Source organism: Sus scrofa, chromosome 2 (genome assembly GCF_000003025.6).
Source record: "Sus scrofa isolate TJ Tabasco breed Duroc chromosome 2, Sscrofa11.1, whole genome shotgun sequence".
NCBI lineage: Eukaryota > Metazoa > Chordata > Mammalia > Artiodactyla > Suidae > Sus > Sus scrofa.
The window spans coordinates 73,197,609-73,220,602 of record NC_010444.4 but is presented as its reverse complement, the minus strand read 5'-3'; the positions used below and the strand labels follow the sequence as shown (position 1 = coordinate 73,220,602).

General features: G+C 56.4%; 3 protein-coding genes across 5 annotated transcripts in view; 1 reads left to right on the top strand and 2 right to left on the bottom strand.

Annotated features, from left to right (window-relative positions):
* Positions 1-13,145, top strand: part of CATSPERD (cation channel sperm associated auxiliary subunit delta) — a 58,701-nt gene extending 45,556 nt beyond the window's left edge. The window contains exons 17-22 of the mRNA XM_005661304.3: positions 217-269; positions 3,611-3,685; positions 5,393-5,521; positions 8,388-8,571; positions 11,087-11,244; positions 12,447-13,145. Of these exons, the coding sequence (XP_005661361.1) occupies positions 217-269; positions 3,611-3,685; positions 5,393-5,521; positions 8,388-8,571; positions 11,087-11,244; positions 12,447-12,684 (837 nt within the window). The 3' untranslated portion in view covers positions 12,685-13,145. The remainder of the gene's footprint in view (positions 1-216; positions 270-3,610; positions 3,686-5,392; positions 5,522-8,387; positions 8,572-11,086; positions 11,245-12,446) is intronic.
* On the bottom strand, positions 15,624-17,675 carry PRR22 (proline rich 22). 2 transcript variants are annotated; one of them, XM_003123091.4, is made up of 3 exons: positions 17,300-17,641; positions 17,148-17,210; positions 15,624-16,735 (listed from the first exon to the last, which is right to left on the bottom strand). In XM_003123091.4, exons 1-3 carry the CDS (start codon positions 17,427-17,429, stop codon positions 15,642-15,644), a joined length of 1,287 nt encoding a protein of 428 aa, XP_003123139.1. In that variant the 5' UTR covers positions 17,430-17,641; the 3' UTR covers positions 15,624-15,641. The 2 variants fall into 2 exon arrangements, with proteins under 2 accessions (XP_003123139.1, XP_020939680.1); XM_021084021.1 differs by having other exon boundaries at positions 15,624-17,210; positions 17,300-17,675.
* DUS3L (dihydrouridine synthase 3 like) lies at positions 17,927-22,989 on the bottom strand. 2 transcript variants are annotated; one of them, XR_001307011.2, is made up of 13 exons: positions 22,771-22,979; positions 21,736-22,024; positions 21,005-21,514; positions 20,589-20,630; positions 20,285-20,437; positions 19,941-20,057; positions 19,710-19,775; positions 19,518-19,628; positions 19,157-19,360; positions 18,909-18,984; positions 18,412-18,600; positions 18,207-18,335; positions 17,927-18,091 (listed from the first exon to the last, which is right to left on the bottom strand). XR_001307011.2 is itself a non-coding variant. In XM_003123092.4 (13 exons), the coding sequence occupies exons 1-13, from the start codon at positions 22,875-22,877 to the stop codon at positions 18,019-18,021; spliced, it is 1,959 nt and encodes a 652-aa protein (XP_003123140.1). In that variant the 5' UTR covers positions 22,878-22,989; the 3' UTR covers positions 17,927-18,018. The 2 variants fall into 2 exon arrangements, 1 of the variants encoding a protein (XP_003123140.1); XM_003123092.4 differs by having other exon boundaries at positions 19,157-19,253; positions 22,771-22,989.

Below are 22,994 nucleotides of genomic sequence, written 5' to 3'. Positions count from 1 at the left end.
TTGGAGCAGGTGTACCAGCTGGGAGCTATAGAGGGGGGGATCTTTGCCACACCACATAGCTTGGGCAGGCTCTTAGGGCTGGACTCCATGAGACCCAGGCATGAGGTCTCCGGTCCCTCCTCTGTCAAGTGCATCCCTTTGTGGGTTTTCACTGTGGCTGGGCTCTTGACTCCCTCACTGACCCAGGTCGACATCCCCGTCTCTCCCATCCTGCAGACAGCTCTCATTTCAGTTGGTTGCGACCTGGAGAAGAAGATCGTCATTCAGAAGTGAGTGTATCAGTGTGGGGTGGGGAGGGGGGAAATGGAGGCAGTGAGGGGGCTGGGAACGGGACTAGCCAGTCCCCACTGCTTCACAGTTGCTAAAGTTGGGTGACACTACTCTGTCTACTTGCGTATATGCTTAACACATCCATGACAAACAGCTCAATAATCGGTCCTAACATGTTAAGTTTGCGTTTCCCATGATGGCCACCCCTCCTTGCATGGACTTGGCGATAGTCATGTGTTCTCCCTGCTAGTCCATTTCTTCCTTTTAATCCCCGAGTTCCTCACTGGGATTAAAATTGCTCAGGGCTTTTTTTTTTTTTTTTTTTTGGCTTTTTAGGGCGCACCAAGGCATATGGAAGTTCCCAGGCTAGGGGTCAGATTGGAGCTGTAGCCGCCAGCCTACACCAGAGCCACAGCAACGCAGGACCCGAGCCACATCTGCAACCTACGCGACAGCTCACGGCAACACCAGATCCTTAACCCACTGAGCAAGGCCAAGGATCGAACCTGTGTCCTTGTGGATGCCAGTCAGATTCATTTATGCTGAGCCACGATGGGAACTGCTGCTCAGGGTTTTTGAGTTTAATCACCAGCTGAAAAATTAGAGAACTTTGCCTCTAGTATCCACAGTTACTGCAGGGAATGCACTCATAAGAATCTAAGAAAAAGAAAGAAACCTGAAGACTGTCCAAACTGCCATTCACTTTCCCCTTCAGGCAGTATTGTGCTGGTAAATATGCAACAACCATTTCTGGGAGGGAGCCCTGATTTGTAGCACTTGCCAATCCCCATGGTGTAAATGCTCCCATGGAGCCTATTGATCACTGCCTACATGAGTCATCTGCAGGCGAACAAAATTCTGGGGGATTTAATAGCCAGCTCTTTGGAGCTAGTAAGAGCCAGCCTCAGTGCTCCACTGAACAAGGACAATAATAAGCTCAAGAGACGATTTTACCAGATATCCCCCCATGCCGCTGCTGCAAATGGAAATACTTTACTAAACCAATAAATGATGTATTTAGAACATATGTGCAGGAAAGTGTTTTTTCTTTTCTTTTTTTTTTCGGGCCACATCTGCGGCACATGGAGGTTCCCAGGCTAGGGGTAAAATCGGAGTTGTAGCCACCTGCCTGCGCCACAGCCACACCAGATCCAAGCCGTATCTGCAACCTACACCACAGCTCCTGGCAATGCTGGATCCTTAACCTACTGAGCGAGGCCAGGGATCAAACTGACAACCTCATGGTTACTAATTGGATGCGTTTCTGCTGTGCCACAATGGGAACGCCAGGAAAGTGTTTGAAAACAATCCTTTAAAAGCGTCTGCCATAAAGAGAGTGGAGAAAGTATTTGCCACACGTGTAACAAACAAAGGACTTGTATCCAGAATACATAAAGAATTCCTATGAATCGAGAAAAAAAAAAAAAGAGTTCCCACTGTGGTGCAGTGGGATCGACGATTGGTGACATCTTGGGAGTGCTGGGACAGGTTTGATCCCTGGCCTAGCACAGCAGGTTAAGAATCTGGCATTGCCGCAGCTGTGGCTTAGGCTGCAACTACATCTCTGATCTGACCCCTGGCCTGGGAACTCCATATGCCATGGGAGAGCCAAAAAAGAAAAAAAAAAGACAAACACATAGAAAAAAATGGGCGAAAGCCTTGAGCAGGCACTTCCCCCCCACAAAAAAAAAAAAAAAAGAAAGAAAAGACTGATACATTAGAGGTGGTTATTCATCACCAGCATGACAGAATTAACAAAGCCTGGAAGGATGGAGGCCCCCGGCAGCCTCGGGAACTCCCAGACACTGCTGCTGGGTGTGTACATTTTTCAGCTGCTCTGGAGAACACATCTTTCCACCTGGCAATTCCTCTCATGCACATTTGCACTGACCTAGGGTCTAGAATGTTCCCAGCAGCATTCTTCTTTTTTTTGTTTTCTTTTTTAGGGCCACACCCACGGCATATGGAGGTTCCCAGGCTAGGGGTCGAATCGGAGCTATAGCTGCCGGCCTATTCCACAGCCACAGCAATGCCAGATCCAAGCCGCATCTGCAACCTACACCACAGCTTACGGCAACGCCGGATCCTTAAGCCACTGAGCAAGACCAGGGATCAAACCTGCAACCTCATGATTCCCAGTTGGATTCATTTCCAAGCAGCATTATTCTTAATAGCTCCAAGCTGGAAGCAAGCCAACAGAAATGGCCATTGATAGGAAGATGGATAAACCAAGAGCAGTGTTTTGATACAACAGGCTGTCACAGCAGTGAAAATAAACGAGGCAGAATTATCTAGATGGATTGTGCAAACATGGACATGGCATCAAAAGACTCAAAAGAACATACAGCATGAGTCTACTCTTAAAAACCCAAAATCAGGCAAAAATAAACTACAGTCAGATCTCATATCTGCAAGGCCACATCCAGGGATTCAACGAACTACGGATGGGTCATGTTTACATTTCACAGGTAGTTGAATCCGTGCATGCAGAACCCAAGGATACACAGAAGCCCCACTATGAGCCTTAAGCATCAACGATTTTGGCATCCACAGCAGATCCTGGACCAATCCCTTGCAGGGACAACTGTCTGTTGCTTAAAGATGTCTGCACAGATGGTAACAGTACAAAGAAAAACAGGGAACTGATTGTCTCAAAAGTCAGGACACCCAGCTCCCAGATCTCAGTGGCTAACGTCATTCTTCAATACAAGGTAGGGCCCCTTGGAGAAATGGCTGATTCTAGGTCAGGCAGGGAAGATGTAACCTGAGCCTAGAGCATCATGCAAAACCAGAAAATAAGACAGGGCTCAAAAATCGAACCCATCAAATTATGGGAAGATAATATGAGAAAAAGAATTGTATATATACGTATGACTGGGTCACTTTGCTGTACAGCAGAAATTGACACAAATTTTAAATCAACTGTACTTTAATAAAAAAATTAAAATAGGAATGAGGAGTTCCCGTTGTGGCACAGCAGAAACGAGCCCGACTAGTACCCATGAGGATGCGGGTTCAATTCTTGGCCTTGCTCAGTGGGTTACAGATCCAGCATTGCTATGAGCTGTTGTGTAGGTCACAGACATGGCTCCGATCTGGCGTTGCTGTGGCTGTGGCATAGGCCGGCAGCTGCAGCTCCAATTTGACCCCTAGCCTGAGAACCTCCATATGCTGCAGGTGCGGCCCTAAAAAGCCAAAAAAAAAAAAAAGTATAATAGGAATGAAAAACAACAACAGATCAAACCAATGGGCAATACATGTGTGTGTGAAAGGGAGGAACTCACGATTTTTTGGTCCCACATGGATCAGGCAGCTTCTCACCAATTTTTGTTGCTCACAGTGAGATCTCAGCCTGTTACAATGGCATTCTTGACCCTGTGGCCCTTCAGGACAACTACAGCTATGTCATTGAGAGGTGAGACACACATGACCATTTGGCATGCACATGCTGAAGGCAAATCAAGAATTATTTTGGAGTTCCCTGGTGGCTCAGGGGGTTAAGGATCCAGTGTTGTCACTGCTGTGGCTCAGGTTGCTACTATGGGGCAGGTTCAATCCCTGGCCCAAGGAACTTCCACATGCTGTGGGCATGGCCAAAAAAATATAATATTTATTTTAAAAAATTTTTGGCCATGCCCACAGCATGCAGAAGTTCTCGGGCCAGGGATCAAACCCACACCACAGCAGCGACCCAAGCTGCTGCAATGACAGAGCCAGATCCTTCACCTGCTACCACACCACAACAGAACTCCAAAAGAAATGTTTTTAAATTGATATCCACCCAGCAAGGAATCCAAGGGGCTGAGTGGAGGGGAGGGGGCCAGGCCTGTAGGGAGCCAGTGTGATGTGTCTGGGCTACCCAGGTTCTGCCACCTGCTAGACTAGCCTTCCAACCCCTCACCAGCCTGCCACCCTGGCCACCCATTCATTCCAGCTAGCGAAGCTGGCCAGATGCTGTCAGCCATGGCAGGAGGGGGTGGCCAGTCAGGGTGACCCTCTATGCAGGGCGGCTGGTCCTAAGGGCCGAGTGGGTCTGGTGGGCTCAGCCCTTTTTGGTGTGAGCATGGAGCTCCCCCCCACTCTGATGCATACCACCAACCTCCCTGGTGTGGAAAGACACCCATGTGTCTTATATGACATGCCCCCTCCCCATATAAGCCAAGAGTCAGTCCCCCATCCCGACCCACAGATGAAGCCAAAACTGGGCTTGCTGACCTGTGAGGCTGCAGCCACACCTCATGCATGTACCAGAGTGTGAGTCTGGGTCTCCAGAGAGAGAGAGAAATGGCAAGATGTGTGTGCGAGACAGAGACACAAAGAGACAGAGGCAGGAGTTCTCACTGTGGCTCAGCAGAGAGAGAACCCAATTAGTATCCATGAAGATGCAAGTTCCATCCCTGGCCCTGCTCAGTGGGTTAAGGATCTGGCGTTGCCATGAGCTGCAGTGTAGACTGCAGACATGGCATGGATCTGGTGTTGCTGTGGCTGTGGTATAGGCCGGCAACTGCAGCTCCGATTGGACCCCTAGCCTGGGAACCTCTATGTGCTTCAGGTGCGGCCCTAAAAAGATTAAAAAAAAAATAGTATCCAAGAGACAGAGAGGCACACAGAGGAAGAGAGACAGACACGAGACGGTGATGAGACAGAGATTTCTTTTAGGGCCTTGGTTCCCTCACTGAGGTTTGATAGGTCTGAAGTCTGATGGCAGAGGCTGGGGCTGGCAGCTGAGGGAAGAGCTGGCGTTCAAGTCCCTGGCCATCCTGAGGCAGACTTCCTTCTTGCTGGGGGGAACCCCGACTTTGTTCTAGCCAGGCCTCCAGCTGCACCCACATTAGGGGAGGGCAGTGTTTTACTCCAAGTCCACTGATTTCAGTGTTAACCTCAGCCCCAAAGCACAGCCTCACAGAAACATCCAGAATCACATCTAACTACAACCCAGACGTCATGGTGCAGGCAAGCCAACCTGGAATGTTACCCATGACGTGGGTCCCAGGCTCATTTTGACCATGGCCCTGAATCCCCTGAAGGACTCACCCCCACCCCACCCCTCCACAGGGAAGAAGCAGGGCAGTAGGTGGGTGGCCGTCTGGAACTTGCCCCTGTCTGTCCTGCTCTTCTGCAGGGAAGCCTACGACCCCAACTTCCGGGGGCAGGAGGCCTCAGAGGACCTGAAGGTGCATTACCAATATGAGAAGCTGGGCTGCCCTCTCCTCGCCTACTACGACACCCCGTGGAAGCCGGTGGTAGAGCTGTGAGACCCCCGGCCCCTCCCCTCCCCCTCCCCTCCCCTCCCCCCTCCGCCCTCATCCTCCCCCTCCCCCCTCCACCGCATCCCCACGCGCTCTCCATTCCTTCGTACACGCCATGTCCCCTCCCTGCCATTTCCTTCCTGTAGCTCTTAGCTGACGGCTCCTCCCACCCCCATTGGGCGGCCTTAACCCAACACCAGGGACCCCGGGGGCTTAAACAGCAGGAGCTGGTTTTCTCACAGTCCTGGAAGCCCCAAGTCCAAGATGGAGGTGTGGCCAGGCTGCTGCCCACCCCCAGGCCTGTCTTCTGGGCCTGTAGAGGCTGCCTTCTCGATGCATCCTCTGCAGTGCGTCGGCCTCTTCCTGTGGGGTCAGGGCCCACCCTTATGACCTCACTGGACTTCACTTACCTCCTTAAAGGTCCCACCTCCTGTGCAGTCGCTTTGCAGGGTTAGGGCTTCAATAGGAATTTGGTAAATAAAAGCCTATGGTAGCTTCCGCATCAAAGTCAGACAAGAGTGGAGTTCCCGTTGTAGCTCAGTGGTAACAAACCCAACTAGTATCCATGAGGACACGGGTTCGAGCCTTGATCCCACTCAGTGGGTTAAGGATCTGGTGTTGCTGTGGCTGTGGTGTAGGCTGGCAGCTGCAGCTCTGATTGGACCCCTAGCCTGGGAACTTCCCTATGCTGCAGGTGCAGCCCTAAAAAGGAAAAAAAATAATAATAATTCAGGAAAGGGAAAAAGAAGGGGGACACGTTTCAGTTCATGCCACTCATTCCACTTCCTTCCATGAATTCTGATTTCCTTCATCCAGTCCCCCAGATCCCACCCTGTGTAATTTCTACATTCGCGTGGCTGGCTGCTGATCCAGCAGGGCCACCCCAACCTGGACCCCAAGGGGGCTGGAATCATTCCTGCTTGGCCACACTGTAGCCCCAGACCAGCACTGCCCAGCAGACCTTGCCACCATGATGGAAACGTTCCAGAACTCTGCGCCACCCAACCCAGCAGCAGAGAGCTAGGCGAGGCCACAGAGCACCAGAAATGAGGCCAGTGTCTGAGAAACTGGCTTTTCCATTTTACTGATGGAAATCAATTTAAATAAGCACATCTAGGCCTGTGGCTGAGCCTTAGGGCCCCCTGTGGATCATTGGGCTAAACAGTTGTTGACCAACTGAAAGATGGAAGGAGCTGCTCACGCGTGCAAACATTTTGGTTCATTAGAACATCCGTCTCAGCTCCACGTGGCCTCAGCCCCACACCCAGGTGAGTCTGTGGGTCTGATCGCGGAGAGACAGCAGTGAGCAATGGCTTGAAGCAAGATCTTCACTTCCTGCTCAGGAATCGAACCTGGGTAGCCGGAGTCAAAATCAGGAGTCCTAGCCTCTAGACCAGCTAGAGGCTAAAAGCAGAATTGCCCTGATTTTTGCTCCCCTCACCCCTGTTGAAAGCAAAAATGTTTCAAGGAGGCATAAAAGCAGATGCAAAGTTTATTGTTAGAGACACAGTACCACATGTGGGAGAGCACACAGAGAAGCAGTCTATTTATCTAAGGCAGAAGCAAAGCAGAAATATACACCCAAAGGAGGCATGAGGGTGTGGGCATTGCCCCGAATGAGAAGTGTGCCCGAGGGGTGATTTAAACCACTTACGTAGGACAGTTCTTCTGGGTCTTTGTTTTCCTTTGGCCAATTATCTTGTTTCATTGCTCACACGTGATCAGACCCAGGGCCCTCCCTCACCTGCTTGCACACCTTTTGGTCAAGATGGATTCCAAAGCAAAGGATTATGGGGCAGCATCAGGACTTATTATGGCCTGGCACCCCCGCTCCCTTTTTGACCCCTAGGAGGCTTTCTGCGCATGTGTAATTGGGGAGGTCTCCTTGACCTCCAGAGTGATTGATGTGGGCATCTTTTTTGCTTTTCTTTTTTTTAGAGCTACATGCGCGGCATATGGAAGTTCCTAGGCTAGGGGTCAAATCGGAGCTTCGCCACTAGCATCCTTAACCCACTGATTGAGACCAGGGATCAAACCCACATCCTCATAGATCCTAGGCGGGTTCGTTACCACTGAGCCACAATGGCAACTCCCTTATCTTTTACTCCAGCAGAACTCAGCTCCTGCCATTAACTTTCTCCTTGATGTGTCAAAGAGAAGCAAGGCCCAGTTTACTCAGCCTGACACGTCCCAGCTGTTCTCAGCCCAGGGGCCCATCTATCTCCTGCCTCAGGCTGGGCCCACCCCTAATTGCTGCCACATGGTGGGGTGCCTGCCAGCCCAGGGTGAGGAACAAGGGAAGGGTCCCCTCAGAGAAGGGGTGTGAGCACCAACCCGGCAGGAGACAACAGATTGTGTGCCCCAAAATAAGGATTTAGGGGTTCCCACTGTGGCAAAATGGGATTGGCAGCATCTCTGCAGCGCCAGGACGCAGGTTCAATCCCCAGCCCAGCACAGTGGGTTAAAGGCTCCAGTATTGCCACAGCTTTGGTGTAGGTCTCAATGGCAGTTCAGATCTATCCCTAGCTCAGGAATTCTATATGCCAAGGGGCGGCCTAAAAATAAAAATAAATAAGGATTTAGAACAACTCTAACTCACAGCCCAAATGTGTATCTTTGGAAGATTTGCCAATGTCAAAAAATACTCAGTGCCCCCACCCCGACCCCGACACTGCCCTCTGTCCTTACCTGGCACTGCCTATCCCTGTCCCAGAAATGTCAGCCTGGGGGGAAGGAGGGGCCTGCCTGCTGCCTCCCACCAGCCCCTGTTGGTGCTACAACTCAGCAGGGCCCCCAGCCCCACAAGCCACCTCCGCCACCCCCCACCCGCTCACAGCCTCACCCACGGGAGTATGCATGTGTTCCCAGGTGGCGGGAAGGCACGTTCCAGGAGGTGGTCGAGGCTGAGTATGTCCTGCTGGAGGTGAACGGGCTGTTCACATACACCTACTCCCTGACGGCTGACACGGCCCTCTGCAATTCGCAGCCACAGAACTGGACCAGCATTGCCGAGATGGCCGGAGACCAGGGGCTGTTCGCCTGGGACCGAGAGGTAGTGCTTGCCCTCCAGTTATTCCTAAAGCAGGTGACAACTGGTCACACCCAGTGTGTGCTGGGGGCTGTCTGGGTCCCTTCAGTTTGCTGTAACAGAACACCAGAGACCAGGTGACTTGTGACAGCAGCAGTTCTGTCTCTTGGTTCTGGAGGCTGAAATCCAAGATCAAGACACCGGCAGATCTGGTGTCTGGTTTATGAATGGTCCCTTCTGTGTCCTCACTGGGCAGAAGGAGCCATGGGGCTCTCCAGGGTCCCTTTATAAGGGCACTAATCCCATTCAGGGGGGCTCCACCCCAAAGACCTAAATACCTCCCCAAGACCCCACCTCCTAATACATCACCTTGGGGGGTAGGTTTTAACGTAGGGATGCGGGACAGGGAGTGGACATGGACATTTGGTCCATAGCTGGGGTGGAGCACACCAGGCCACCTCAGGCCCCTGGGAGCCTTGGAATGTGAGGTGCACACACCCTTTTGTACTCTCTCCCAAGGGAACCGCCAGACCATCGGCAATGTAGGCACTAGGGTGCTCATGGGGCATTGCCAATAATGTGTAAAAATTCTGGAACCACCCAAATGCTCATTAGTTAAGGAGCTGATTAAATTCACACTGCAGCCGTGTGTCAGGATTTCCTTCTATTGGAAGGCTGAGTGATAGTCCACTATTGGGTCTGGACCACATTTTGTTTATCCATCATCTGTCAATGGACACTGGGTTGCTTCCACCTTTGGACTACTGTGAATCATTCTGCTATAAATGTGGGTGTGTAAGGCCCTGTTTTAGGAGTTCCCATTGTAACACAGCCGATTACAAACCTGACTAGTATCGATGAGGATGAGGGTTTGATCCCTGGCCTTGCTCAGTGGTTAAGGATCTGGTGCTGCCATGAGCTGTGGTGTAGGTCACAGACACGGTTCAGATCCTGCATGGCTGTGGCTGTGGCTGTGGCTGGCAGCTGCAGCTCAGATTCATCCCCTAGCCTTCCACATATTACATTGCAGCCCTAAAAAGAAAAGACCCTACTTTCTGGTGTCTTCTTTTTTTTTTTTTTTTTTTTTTTTGGCTGTACTCATGGCAAGTGGAAGTACCCAGGCCAGGGATTGAACCCACTGCACAGCAGTAACCAAAGCCACTGCAGTGACAGTGCAGGCTCTAATTCACTGAGCCGCCAGGGAACTCCTGGTGTCTCTTCTTACAAGGTACAGAATCCCATTATAGGGGCCCTACTCTCAGGAGCTCATCAAAACCTTATCACTCCCCAATACCACCCCCTCCACATACCATCCCACTGTGGGATGGGGCTTCAACATAGGAACAGAGGTGGGGGACACACTGAGTGCATAGAAGGGGCACAACTAGGGAGCTCCAGTTGTGGCTCAGCAGGTTAAGAACCCGACTAGTATCCGTTGCTGTGGCTGTGGCTGTGGTGTAGGCCAGCAGCTACAGCTCTGATCGACCCCTAGCCTGGGAACTTCCATTTGCTGCAGGTGCTGCTCTAAACAAAGGAAAAAGGGGGGGGGCACAACTAATAGGACAGTGAATGTCAGAGGAAGAGGCTCCCAGGAGACATTGAGCGGAGGAGCCCAGTGGCCGGGGAAATGTAAGGAGACAGAGGACAAGGCAGAGCTGGCGTAGGCTTGGAAGCCTTCTGTGTTTGGGTGGTAACTTAAAGATGTGTTTGCCAAGGAGGCCAAGGGACCAGAGCAGCAGGAGGACGGAGCTGGGGGATGGGAGGAGACAGGTGCTCTGTGGGGTCCCTCATGGCTCAGGCACCTGGGAAGCCCTTGACAACCAAGAGGAACTACTGTTGCTATGGCTGCATCAGAGGAAGGGCAGGGGGCCTGGCACAGCTGAAGTCAAGTGTCCGCCTTAACTCCATTCCTGGGGCCCCAGAGCAGGGCCTGGCAAGAGACAGCGCCCGTCCAGGTGGCCATCCACACGCTGCATGTGTTTGCTTCTTGATTCTGAGAACATTGGAACATCCTCAAAAGTGGTACAATGGACAGCTCTCTCTGTGCCCCAACAGCTACAAAACAAACCATGCCCACACTCATGGGAGGTACCCTTGCTCACAAATCCGTGGCTCGGGCGAGCGGTGCCTGTGCTCCACAGGGTGCTGGCCAAGGCCACCCCCATGGGGTCGCTGGGGTCCTCTCTCCCAAGTGTGAGGAGCCAGGAGCACAGATGTGGCCAAGAATATTCGCAATTGGCAGCATCTGATACACACACAGAACCAGCGCTGCAAGAGACTCTGGTAAACAGAGCTGTTAATGCCTGTGGCTCCTGGAGGCTTAGGCAGGTCTGGGAGGAGGGGTGCAGAAGGAGGGTTCCAGAAAACCACTAGTCAGCTGGCCTGCCCACAGGCACTTGGCCCTGGACTCACACCCATGGGTGCTGACGGGCGGTGGTGCGAGGTGGGGCTGTGCACGCGGTGGGGTGCATCTGTGGGCTGGCACAGTCCTTCCCGGCACCCCCACCCCCCGCGTGCACACCTCTGTCCTCCTCCCCAGACATACGTGAGCTGCCATGACCCTGACAACGAAGCACCCCTGACGTGGCCCAAAGTCCCGTATCAGATCTTGGGCGGCCCAACAGACAACAAGGTCATTTTTGACCAGAGAAATGGCATCTACATCTTCTTCATTTCCATCGTGGATCCGTACTACAGGTGAGTGGGGGTGCGTGGCCCTGTGCCGGGGTCCCCTGCGGGAACAGCTGGCTCTCCTGGGGCAGGCCTCACACGTGCAGGGGCCCCACTTTGCACCCTCCCCTTGGCAGGTCCTGTATAAAGCCACTGATTGGGGCCAGGGATCAAACCCACATCCTCATGGATGTTAGTCCAGTTCTTAACCCACTGAGCCACAACAGGAGCTCCAGATATTTTAAGTTCTTGATGACATGTCCACTCGCTAAATAAATCCTTATTCAGAATCCATGCTGGGTGCTGGGGGATGAACCCCTCCCTGCTGTCAGGGACCAGAGTCACCCTCGTGCACTGTGTAACAGGTGGGGCGCAGATACTGGTACAGACTGGCTCCCAAGCCAGCATTAGATAGCCAGGGATTTTGCAAGCCTGCTGACATCCCACCAGTGGCTTGAAATGAGCCTCAGGCGGAGTGTTTACACCATGCAACCTAAGCCACATTTACAGGCCTGGGCTCCCACACACCCAACCCCGCCCCAAGAGCTGGATGTTAATATTATCTCTCGCTTGTGCTGGTTCTAGATCATCAACATCTCCCGCTGGGAGAGGGAATGTAGGCAGCATCCTTTCCCCCATCATGTACCCCCCCAGACAGACACAAAGACCACCCCCAAGAGTGCAAGTAGACCTTGCCTTCTGTAGAGACCCCAGACCCTGGAGCAACTCTGGGACACCACGGCTGGAATGCCTGGGGTTGAGACTGCCTGCAAGACTCCCCTCCCCTCCCTGCCTCCAACAGAGCCCCCAGCCTTCCCCCCACCGGGGTCCCCATACTTGGCACCCCTCCCCCCATCATGCTACTACCCCCACCTGCTTGCTTCCCCCACAGGGGCGCCTGTGGCCTACTCGGTGTCCACTAAGTGACGAGGGATCTTCTGGCCACTGCTGAGCCCCCTAGACTGAGCCTGGATCTGGAGGGTGGACCCCTTGTCCACGGAGGAAGTTGGCCACAGGGGTCCTGGGGAAAAGTATGACCTCTGCCGAAACACAGAGAGGAGGGCAGATGCCAAAGGGACAGGACTTAAGTGGCTAGAAATGGACCTCTGTGTCCCAAGTCACCACCCCAGGCCCAGTTCTCCTACCCAAGTTTGAATATGTTTGCTGGGGTGAAGGGGGATCCCTGGAGGCAGTATCCCACGGCCTCTCTCCCCACCTGCCTCTCGCAGCTACTGTCACCTGGAGGCCACCTTCAGTGTCTACGTCTATGGCGCCTTCCCGCTGTCCATCATCCCGGCGGAGCTCACCATCGTCCTGCTCACGGTGGCCACCCTGCTGTCCGTGTGGCTGGCCTACATGATCCCCAAGCAGCTGCACACCGAGCAGGGCCTCAGGCTCAAGGACTTCTGGGTCCATCTGTACAGGAGATGCAGGAAGTTTTGTGCATGTTTCCAGGGCAGGTGCTGAGCACACACAGGGTGGGGGGGTGCAGGGCGGGGTGGGGCAGAGACGTCTTAAAGCGTTGGGTAAAAAACCTGGTGGCAGTGTGTCTCACTTGTGTTCTGAGTTTTTCTCCATCCACCTGCCTCCCCTGACATCCTGGCATCAGCATCCCCTCGAACTCCAGCACCTACACGGGTTGTAACGGGGAGAAGGTGGGCAGCCCAAGTACCACTCAACAGGAGCTTGGTGAGATAAGCACAGGCTGGTGGTGGAATAATCAGTGGAGCCTCTGGGACGCATTAGACAGGGTGATGTGTTCTGTCAGGAAGGATGAGACCCAAGGGAAGAGAGGGGAGGGGCTGTAGAAGACATGAGACCTGGGTTTCCATTTCTGTCCCAAGAAACCCTGATGTATATACAAACAAATGCGTATCTGCATGTTTTGGGATGTCCATGAATAAAATGTGGAAGGCTGGTGCATTTTTTTTTTCTTTTTTGGCTGCCACATGGCATATAGAGTTCCTGGGCCAGGATCCGAGCTGCAGTTGCAACTGAAGCCGCCACTGTGGCAACGCTGGATCCTTAACGCACTGTGCTGGGCCAGGGATCGAACCTGGGTCCTACAGCTTCCAAGATGGCGCCAATCCCATTGAACCACCGTGGGAACTCCATACATATTTTAACTGTATGTGTTATATGTACACGTGTATAGCTGTGCATGCATACATGCGTACATGTATGCAAAGATAACATGCACACATAACTACAGTGTGCACACATGTACACATATGGAGTCATATACAGGTGTGCAATACACACACATGTAGATAATCTGCATGTGTGTGCATACAATGTGGGTATGTGAATACATGCATATGCGTGCTGCCTATGCACGGATAGTGTGCATACATGCTATGTCTACATGTCAACATGAAACACATGTATGTGTGCGTATATGCATAGGTGATTGTGTGTGTCACATGCATATGTGTGCACATACACTATGACATTATATGTTTATGCATATAATGCATAAACATATAATGCATGTACACATACACATGCATGTACACATACACACATACAGATAACACATTGCCTATTTGGTGTACACATGTGTATGCAGAGATGTGAACATACACGTGTGAATCCATATACAGGTCTGTACATGTATATCCATGACATACACGTGTGTGTGTGTCTGTGTGTGTTCTACCACTCTATCCATCCATCCAATAGGCTCCCCTCACCCACACTTCATTCAGATCCAGGTGGCCTGGGACAGCCCTCTCACTCTAGTGAAAACTTGGGTGGTCCCACAACTTTCCTGATCGCTTTTCGGTTAAAAGGACACATCTCACAGTCATTTCAATGCCCGGCTGCCGAAAACCACCATCCACATCCAGCGCAGTGGCCGGCTACCTGGCTCCCCCCACCCCCAAACCCAGAGGCTGAGCCACCCACCCACCCTCCAGGCCTCTCGGAGCAGACAGGTCAGGTAACACTAGCTTCTCAACCCTCAGTCTGCGTTCATCTTACTGAACCCATTGTCTTGCAGCCTCCTCATTTGCCAGGGCCTCCTCTTGGTTGGAGGCACTTAATTTTAGTCTCAAAAATACCCGTAATGCAGCTGCAGGGAGCAAGGGCTCGGAGAGAAGCGAGGGAGGCGAGCTCGGGCTTCTCTGGGCTGTGTCCACATTCTGAACAGAGCCGGGCGGGTAAGTGTGGACGACGACGCCAGTACAGTCCGGACCGGCTGCTTCTGCTCTTGCAGAAGGGTTCAGGGGGACAAGCCCCACAGATTCCAGGTGTGGTGCTGACACACAGGACCCCCCCAACACACACACTCAGCCATGTCCTGGGTTCTAATGAAGCCCCTGGGCCTGCCCAGCAGAGCCCAACTGTGAAGGCCCCAGGGCCTGGGCTGGGGAGGGCCCTTCCTCCTGCAGGGAGGGGAGCAGGCAGGCCCACCCACTCCAGAGACTGCTCCATCTCTCTTTACCTCCTTATATGCCACCAGGAAACCAAGTCACTTCCCTCAGGGTCCCCTGGAGCATTTCAGGGGAGGGTACAGCCAACAGCTGCCCCTCCCCTGAAATGTCTTCTCCTGAAGGGAAAGGCAGAGGGGAGCCTGGGACATGGGAGGAGGGAGCTCCAAGGACCGCAGGGGGTGGAGCCAGGCCATAGGGAACAGGTGTAAGCAGTGAAACACCCAAACTTTGGGCCCACGTGTGGCAGGGCCCAGTGGGGGGATGCAGCACCCAGGGCCAAGCCTCGGCCCTTACCTGGGCTGCAGCTGCACTCTGCACACCTGTCCTGGGACACCTGAGCAACCATCAGGTATCCTCTGCTGCATCCCTGTCCAGCCCCCTCCCTCAGACCATTAGGTGCCTCCATCCCCACCCAACACCTGCCTCCACCCTCCCAGGGCTTCCACCAGTGGGGACCTTTCCATTCACCATTGGTGACACCCACTCCTGCCCGCTGGGCTGAAGCCCAGACAGCTGCACGCTGCTGAAAGGCCTCCCCCGTCCCTCCACTGGTCAGGTCCTGGCTTCAGGGGGATGGGGGGGATGTGCAGGCCACTTCCCAGGCCCCACCCTGCTTGCTGTGTGTCTCCAGGCAAGTTCCTGCACATCTCTGGGCAGCCTTGGCTTCCTCATCAAACACGGAGGTGAAATCCTGACACTGCAGGAGTCTGGAAGGTGTCTCTCCACCACTAAGAAGCCCACCCCCTGAGTCCTGCTGGTTGACTTGGGATTTTCTAGGGCTAGGAGACCAGGGATTTAGAATCCCAAATCCACTCCGCTCAGGAAGCCTGACACCCAGGAGGCACTGCGGTCAGGCAGGGCCTCACCACATGGCTCAGGCCCACTGGACAATGGAGTGAGCAAAGGGAGAGCCCTCCAGGTCGGGCCCCAGCCCAGGCCCCCACATCCGATGCCACCACGTGGACGCTGAGCTGAGAGATCAAATCTCCTTTAATGGGGCGCGGCTTCCAGGTCCTGCCTGGGCCCTGAGGGGGCAACGCTGGCCAGGCCAGCAGCCTGCCTGCCCTTGCCACCCTGCCTCCCCTTCTTGGAGGTCGAGGTGCCGGCCTTTCTCTTGCCAGGGGGCTCAGCTCGCAGTGCGGGGGCCGCGGCGGTGGCAGCCGGGGGGCCTGGTTGCGGTGGTGGCTCCTCGTCCAGCGCCTTGAAGTTGAAAAAATAGTCCACGTTGGACACAGTGTCCAGGATCTCGGGTACACTGTAGTCGAAGGACAGCAACTCGTCGGGCAGGTGTAGCGAGCGGATGTCACCGGAGGAGTCGTCCCCACCGCCCCCGCTGTCAGGCAGGGTGGGCCCGGGGGCCTTGTGAGGGGCCCCATCCGGCTCGGCACCACCCGGGAGGCAGTCAAAGAGCTTCATGGCATCCTCAAGCAGCACCTTCTCAGGCAGGGTGAAGGCCTTGGTCGCCTCGGAGGTCCTGGCCTCACCCACCCCCAGCGGGGCCGCCTCAGCTTCGGGCGCCCTGGGCTCAGCGGGGCCTGGTGGGTACAGCAGCGGGCTGGGTGGCGGCTCCTTGATGGGGAAGGCGGGGGGCTCGCTGGGCCCCTGCAGCTGGCTCAGGCGGCCCTTGAGGTGGCTGTAGGGGCCAGCGGGCAGCGGGGCCTCGGCGGGCAGCGTGATGAGCAGTGGGGGCAGTTTGCTCTCCTTGGGGGGCAGTGGGGGTGCCAGGCCTTCCTTGATCAAGGGAGGAGGCAGCTCCACGAAGGTGGGGGGTCCCCCATCCCCCACGAAGCCCAGGGCCTCAGGCCCAGGCCCCTCTGGGAAATAAGGCAGGAGGTACTGGGGGCCCCCTGGCAGCAGCGGCTGGTAGTGGGGGTAGGGCGGGGGCAGCGGAGGCGGCCCTGGGGCCTTGAGGTAGTGCTGGGGCTCCAGGAGGTAGGTGCTGGGCGAGGCGGGGCCCCCAGCAGGCCCCCCGCCGCCTACTGTCGCCAGCTTGTACAAAGACGACTGGCCGAAGTCGGTGGCGGCCCACTCGATTCGGTAGATGCGGGGGTCAAAGAAGCACCCGCAGGGCGCCATCTGGAAACCTGTGGCCGGGAGGGCGGCCCTGAGAGAAGCAGTCCTGGGACCTGCCGTGGGGGGGCTGGGGGGCCCAAACCCTGGGGCACACATGGCAGACAGAGCACACGGACCAACTTTGGGGCCCACCTGGACAGGGACATAGCCTTTGCCTCTGGGGACCTGTCTAGGGGCCAGGGGCCCTGGGCTTCGATTTGCAGGCCTGACTGGGGGCTGGGGAAACAGGCCTGGCTTTGGGAGGACAAGGGACATAGTCCCTGTCTGCAGAGCCCCATCTAGGGGAAGAGGGAACACAGGCCTCAGTCCAGGGGCCCCGTTGGGAAATAAGACACAGGTCCTGCCTTCGGAAGGGGGAGCCACCTAGAAACATGGGTGGGGGCAAGACAGACCTGCCCACTCCCTGGACATCAAGGTTGGTACCTGCTGGAGGGGCCGGAAACACCTCTTTCTCCGGGTTTGAGGGGTGATACAGGTTGGAGGAACCTGTGGACAAAAACAGACAGGTGGGTGGGGTCCTGTGGCTGGTGGGCAGAGCCCTGGTCCCCACCCCATTGGATCCCACCTCCCCATACCCATAGTGGGAAGAGGCTCCGTGCAGGTGGGACCAGGCTGGCTGCCCGCCCCCTCAGTGCCGTCCAAGCCTTGGGGACTGAAGCCTCTTTGGGGAGCTGCAGGTGTGTAGAAGGGTTTGTGATGCTGCATGGAGAGGTGGGAGCCTGGCCTGGGCAGGCCAGGAAGGCAGCAGGTGGGAGCAAAGGCAGCCCACCCGGAGAATGGGCTCAGAGTCCTGCAAGGTTCTGTTTGCCCGGTTACTCGGGGCAGCAGGTTCCAGGCTGCACACTGCCCACTGGTCAGGGTTCCGGGTATGGGGGGTGGGTGGGCAGGAACAGACAGGGAAACCAAGGCAGCCAGAGACGGGCGTCACAAAGGGCAGGGTGGACCCTGGGCCCAGTCACCAGCCTTCCGCCACTGCCAGCAATGCCTGCCCGACAGGTCCGAGGCCCCTTCCTCCAGGCAACCCACCCAGATCCACACCCTCACAGGCCAAGCTCTCCTCTCAGAAGCCCTGTGGCTTCCTTGTGGCCAAGGTCTCCTGGGCACCGGCAGCAGCCAGCACGGGTAGACGGCTAAAGAAGGAGGAAGGGAGCTAAAAGGACAGGGAGCAGAAGGGCAGCCTCAGGGTCACAGAAAGGCCTGGGTTTTACGAGAATAAAATTTATTGTCTTCTCAGGTGCCAGGAAGGTCGGGGGGGAGCCACTGGGCGGTCAGGCGCCCCCTCCCGCCCCCGTGGCTACTTGTAGGCATTAGCCTTGTGCTTGGGCAGGAAAACGAAGGTGGGTGGCACGGGTCCCAGCAGCATCTCACTGTGAGGAGGACAGGGGGCAGGGTCAAGCCAGGGCAAGGGTGCCCCCGGCCCAGCTCCCCATCCACCAACCAGCTCCTCTCGGCTCCCACCCCGGTGCCTGGGCCCCCGGGCACCTGATGCGGATCCAGTCGGCTGCCTTCTGGCTGGCCATGAGCGTCTCCAGGTAGTCGCGGCCCATGTAGTAGGGCGGCCGCTCATTGATTCTCTGTGGGAGCCGCTCCAGCAGGCCCACGGGCACATACCTGTGGGGCGGCGGGGGGGCCAGGGTTGGGCCAGGCCTCCACAGGATACCCACCCCCGCCCCCTGTCCCATCCCACCTGCACAGGAAGGAGAGCCACTCGAGCAGGAAGCGGCGCGTCTTCTCCACACCCTGCGTGTCTGAGCCCCAGTGCTCGAGGCCGTAGTGTGTGAAGTCCCTCAGGATGTCCAGGCGCTCAGAGGACGAGATGTCCCAGTGTCGCTGCTCCTTGATCTCCGTGAAGAGCCACGGCTTCAGCAGGGCACCGCTGGGGGCCGGGCAAGCAGTCAGCAGGCCGGTGGCCGGACCCTCAGCCCCCCAGACCTATGGTCCCAAACTTCCTGGCCACGCTAATGCAACCTTCTAAGTCCGAGAATTCCAACCCACAACTCTGAGCCTGCGATGGCAGAAGTTTCCAGTCCTTTCCCTCCCCACCGGCTGCCACCTCCAACATCCCCTTGCCCCACCAGGCAGAGCCACTCACTGGGGACTGACAGAGCTGCGGGGGAGGCAGGCGGGTGCTCAGGGGTGGGTCTGGCTGGTGCTCTGTAGCACCCCCCAGCCCTGGGCATTTACCGGGCAATCATGATCCCAGCGACACCGGTCTTCATGGCTCGGTTGGCATCCTCATAAGACAAGATGTCCCCGTTTCCTGAGGGACAGAGGCCAGGGCCTCAGAGAGCTGCATGCAGGCAGGAATGGGGGGTTTTGGGGAGTCCTTGCCGGCCCAGCAACCCCCATCAGGGCAGGGAGTAGGCCCCAGGTGTGTGGCCTTTGGTGGCAGTGCGGGAGGGGAGGTCTGAGCTGAAAGGCAGGGAACCCACCGAAGAGGGGCATGGGGCTGGCTGCTGTCACGCACTGCTCGATGTACTGCCAGTCGGCCAGCTTGGTGTAGCGCTGCTCCCGAGAGCGGCCATGGAGCTGGAGAAGAGGCAGCCGCATGGGGAGGGAGGGAGGAAGGGTTCGGGAAGGTGGAGGATCAGACAGAGACAGAGAGAAAGAGATCCAGAGAGACCGGGAGAGACGGGCTGAGAGAGAGAGACAGAGAGAGACAGAGAGAGAGAGACAGATGGAGACAGAGATGGAGGGAGAGCCAGAGAACAGGTGGGAACAGTGGGAAAGGAGAGAGAGTTAGAAAGTGATGAGTCTCAGGGGTCCCGATGCCCACTGCGCCCCGAGACCCACCGTGACTAGAGCTGCCCCCCAGTCCCGCAGCTCAGGCAGCAGCCGGTGGGCCAGATTCACACGCTCCTGGACGCCTGTGCGGATCTTCACGGTCAGGGGCACGTCCAGCACCTGTGGGGACGGGAGTGGTCGGCAGGGCTGGGGATCGGGAAAGGGGAAGGTGTGGGAGTGAGGTGGTGTCTCCGACTGTACCTGGTTCATGCCTCGGACGATCTGCTGGAACTTAGCCGAGCGGTTCATGAGGGCACAGCCCCCGCCCTGTGAGAGATGGGCTGCTGGAGCTCCAGAAGGCAGGACCCAGGCTGGGCCAGATGCCCCCTGCTGCCCTCACTGTCCAGATGGGGAACCCGAGGCCCAGAGGCCCCCAGGGACTCTGCCCACCCACACTCTGCCCTCCCCGGGGCTCTGGGGCCAAGCGGGTACCTTCTTGTATACGAGATCGATGGGGCAGCCGACGTTGATGTCCACGAAATCCACCTCGATGGTGCGGTTCAGCAGCTCTGCACACTTGGTCATGGTGTCGGGGAAGGCGCCCTCAAGCTGTGTGTGCATGGGGAGGGGGAACAGGGGGACAGGGCAGAGGGTGAGGGGCCGGCTCTTCCTAGCCCCGTGCCAAAGCCATCAGCCCTGGAAGTGCATCAGGCTGGCACCCCGCCCGTGGCTGAGGCAAGGGGTCTGGGAGGAGACATGGAGAGCCGGACCCCGAACCCTGCCTTGAAGTTTGGCAGCTGAGATTCCCCTCCACCCTCCCTCAGGGCAGCACAGACCTGGACACCAAAGACGTCCTCACAGGGGTGGCGTTTGAGCAGGGCCCACTCGGACGTCTGGCCCTGCAGCAGGTTGGTGCACACGGCCATCTCCCCGCAAGTCACATCAGCCCCAAAGCGCTTACAGATCCGCCGAAAGGGTAGGTTCCCGCACTGGGGACAGAGGGGGACAGGGGCATGTGTGAGGGCATGGCAGGCAGGGACCCCCGGACACCCGTCCAAACCCTAAGACCCATAAGGCGGGGGAGGTACTGCTGGAGTGACCGTGCTGCCAGCAGCCGGCCCAGCCCCATGTGGGTCCTACCGTGGTGAGGGGGGCCAGGTACAATTTCCCACTGATGTCCAGCTGGAGGGAAGGAAAACACACGGTGAAGATCCCCCCTCCGACCTGGCTTTCAAGGCCTCTCAAACCTCAAGCCTCCCCACAGCCTCTGCCCCACATGCTTTGCCCTACCGCGACCAGCCGGGATCGCTTTCACCCCCAGGCCTCCACACAAGCCAACAAATCCCTCCATGAAGAATGTTCTTTTCTCCACGTTCTCCACTGGAGAGCTTCTACCCAACCATCATGACACTAGCCCCAATGTCCTCTCCTCCAGGAAGCCTTTCCCACTGCTCCCCTCTGCCACAGCCCTGACCCTCGAGAGTTCGGAGTGAGTGTCCAGCTCTGTCTGTCCCCAACACTGCCCATGTCCTCAGCGGGGAACCCGTGACACATACCCGCCGCTTCTCACAGGGCCGCAACCTGACTACATCCTCATCTGTCAGGGGCCCGCATGTCCTTAAAGGGCCACTGGGAGGGGCCTGTTGTGGCCCATGGGAGGCCTGTTGGGCATCACAGCCATCTTGCTCTGGGGCACCATCAGCCTCTGTGACCTCAGGCTCAGCAGCGGTGGGGGTAGGGCCTGGCAGCCGGCCCTTGCTTAGTTGGCGCAGGGCCTGCTCCGAACGCTCGAAGCAGACCTTGCGCTTTCGCAGTTGCTGCTGCAGGGCCTTGTCCAGGCCGTTGCGGATGTTTGGGGCCTGGACCAACCCCTCCTGCACCAGATTCTGGCCCTCGGGCCCCAGATGCGCCCCAGCAAAGCGGCAGGTCACGCCATAAGGGCACCTGCCGAAGGTCTCAAAGAGCACACAGCGGGGTCCCAGGTCAGCCGGCTTGGTCTCCAGGTAGAGGCTCACATCATGCAGGAAGCGGCAGCGGTCACCATAGAAACATTTAGAGGCTGATTCCTGCAGGGAAACAAGCCGGCAATGAGGGAAGACAGGGAGACAGTCAGGCAACCAGGGATTGAAATGCAGGTCCCTCTCCTCCTGGCAGGGTGTCCTCAGTTTCTTCATGGGCAGATGGGAATGATAACGATTCTTATATCACAAAGTCATGAGGATTGAATGAAGGACAGAGAGGCACACACTCAAGTCCCCTAAAACTTTCTGGTGACAATGACACTCACCTGGATCAGGGAGGGACAGAGCCTGTTCTTGTCATAGTGGGTGGGCTTCACATGAGGCCGGCTCTTGTTCTGGCCCCGGGCCCTCTTCTGAACCTGCGGCTCCTCCCTCTGCTCGGCTGCCTCCTCTGTCTGCCCGTCCTTTGTCTGCCCATCCTCCAGTCGGATACGCTTGGCCTCAGGCTCAACCAGGTCATTGTCATCAGGGTCCCCTGCCTTGGTTTCCTGGCTGGGCTCCTCCCGTCCTTTGGCTTCCAAGAATTCGTGGAATTGCTCCTTGGTGGTGAGGTATCTGCCAACAGATAGGCGGGGGAAACAGGAGTTAGGGAAGAAGTCCCTCTGAGCTCAGAGTCAATGAACGCTGAGAAAAGAGGCTGAAAACACCTGCCCCTGCTTACATGCTTCTGCTGATGGGGTGCTCACTTAGAATCAGTCAGCTGCCAACCTGGGAGCACCTCAGGGCCACAAGGAGTACCTATTTTGTTCCTGGGTCCCCAGAGCCCACACTGATGAGCTGAAGTATAGGCATCAGATGTGAACACCCCTGGCCACGTTAGGATAAAAGAAACTACAAGTCCCAGAGTGTCTTGCAACCAGGCCGCAGCCCGCCACATTTCCCAGCACGCCCTTCAGCCTTACAACCCCCAGCACGCCCCCTCCCCGCCTCCCCGCCTCCCAGCACTTGCTTCAGATTCAATCCCAGATTCTATCTGCGGCTGGCTAGGGGTGCACATGCGCTATTCCCGCCAAATGCTGAGACTACAGTCCCCAGCATGCATGCTGGCCTTGGCATCAAAGCCCGCCCACCCCAGCATGCACCGTGCTGTCCTTCGAGCATGTGACAGTTCCCAACGTGCGCGATCTCAGGTGCTCTCCGGCCCTGAGAGTAGAAAAGAAAGGAGAGCAGAAAAGAAAGAGAGAAGAGCATGCGAGCTTCCCGCCCTGGGCTGCGGCCCCACCTCCCAGCATGCACGGTTCGGGCCCCACTTACGGATGCCGGGAAGGCCCTGAGATACTCCCCCCGCCCCAGAGACTCACTGAGATTTAATGGGCGTCACCCCTCGTTCTGGCTCGCCGGCTCCGGGGTTGCCACCACCACCACCACCACCACTCTCTGCTGGGGCCTCCGCCGCTCCCTCCGCCATCGGTCCCCTTCACCCCCGCTTTGGAGTGTCGCCTTCCGGGTCGCCCGTGTGTCTCCCCTGGTTGTGCCGGGGAAGTGCTCTTGCCCGCGTCGCTCCAAATGACGCCATTGTACGTGT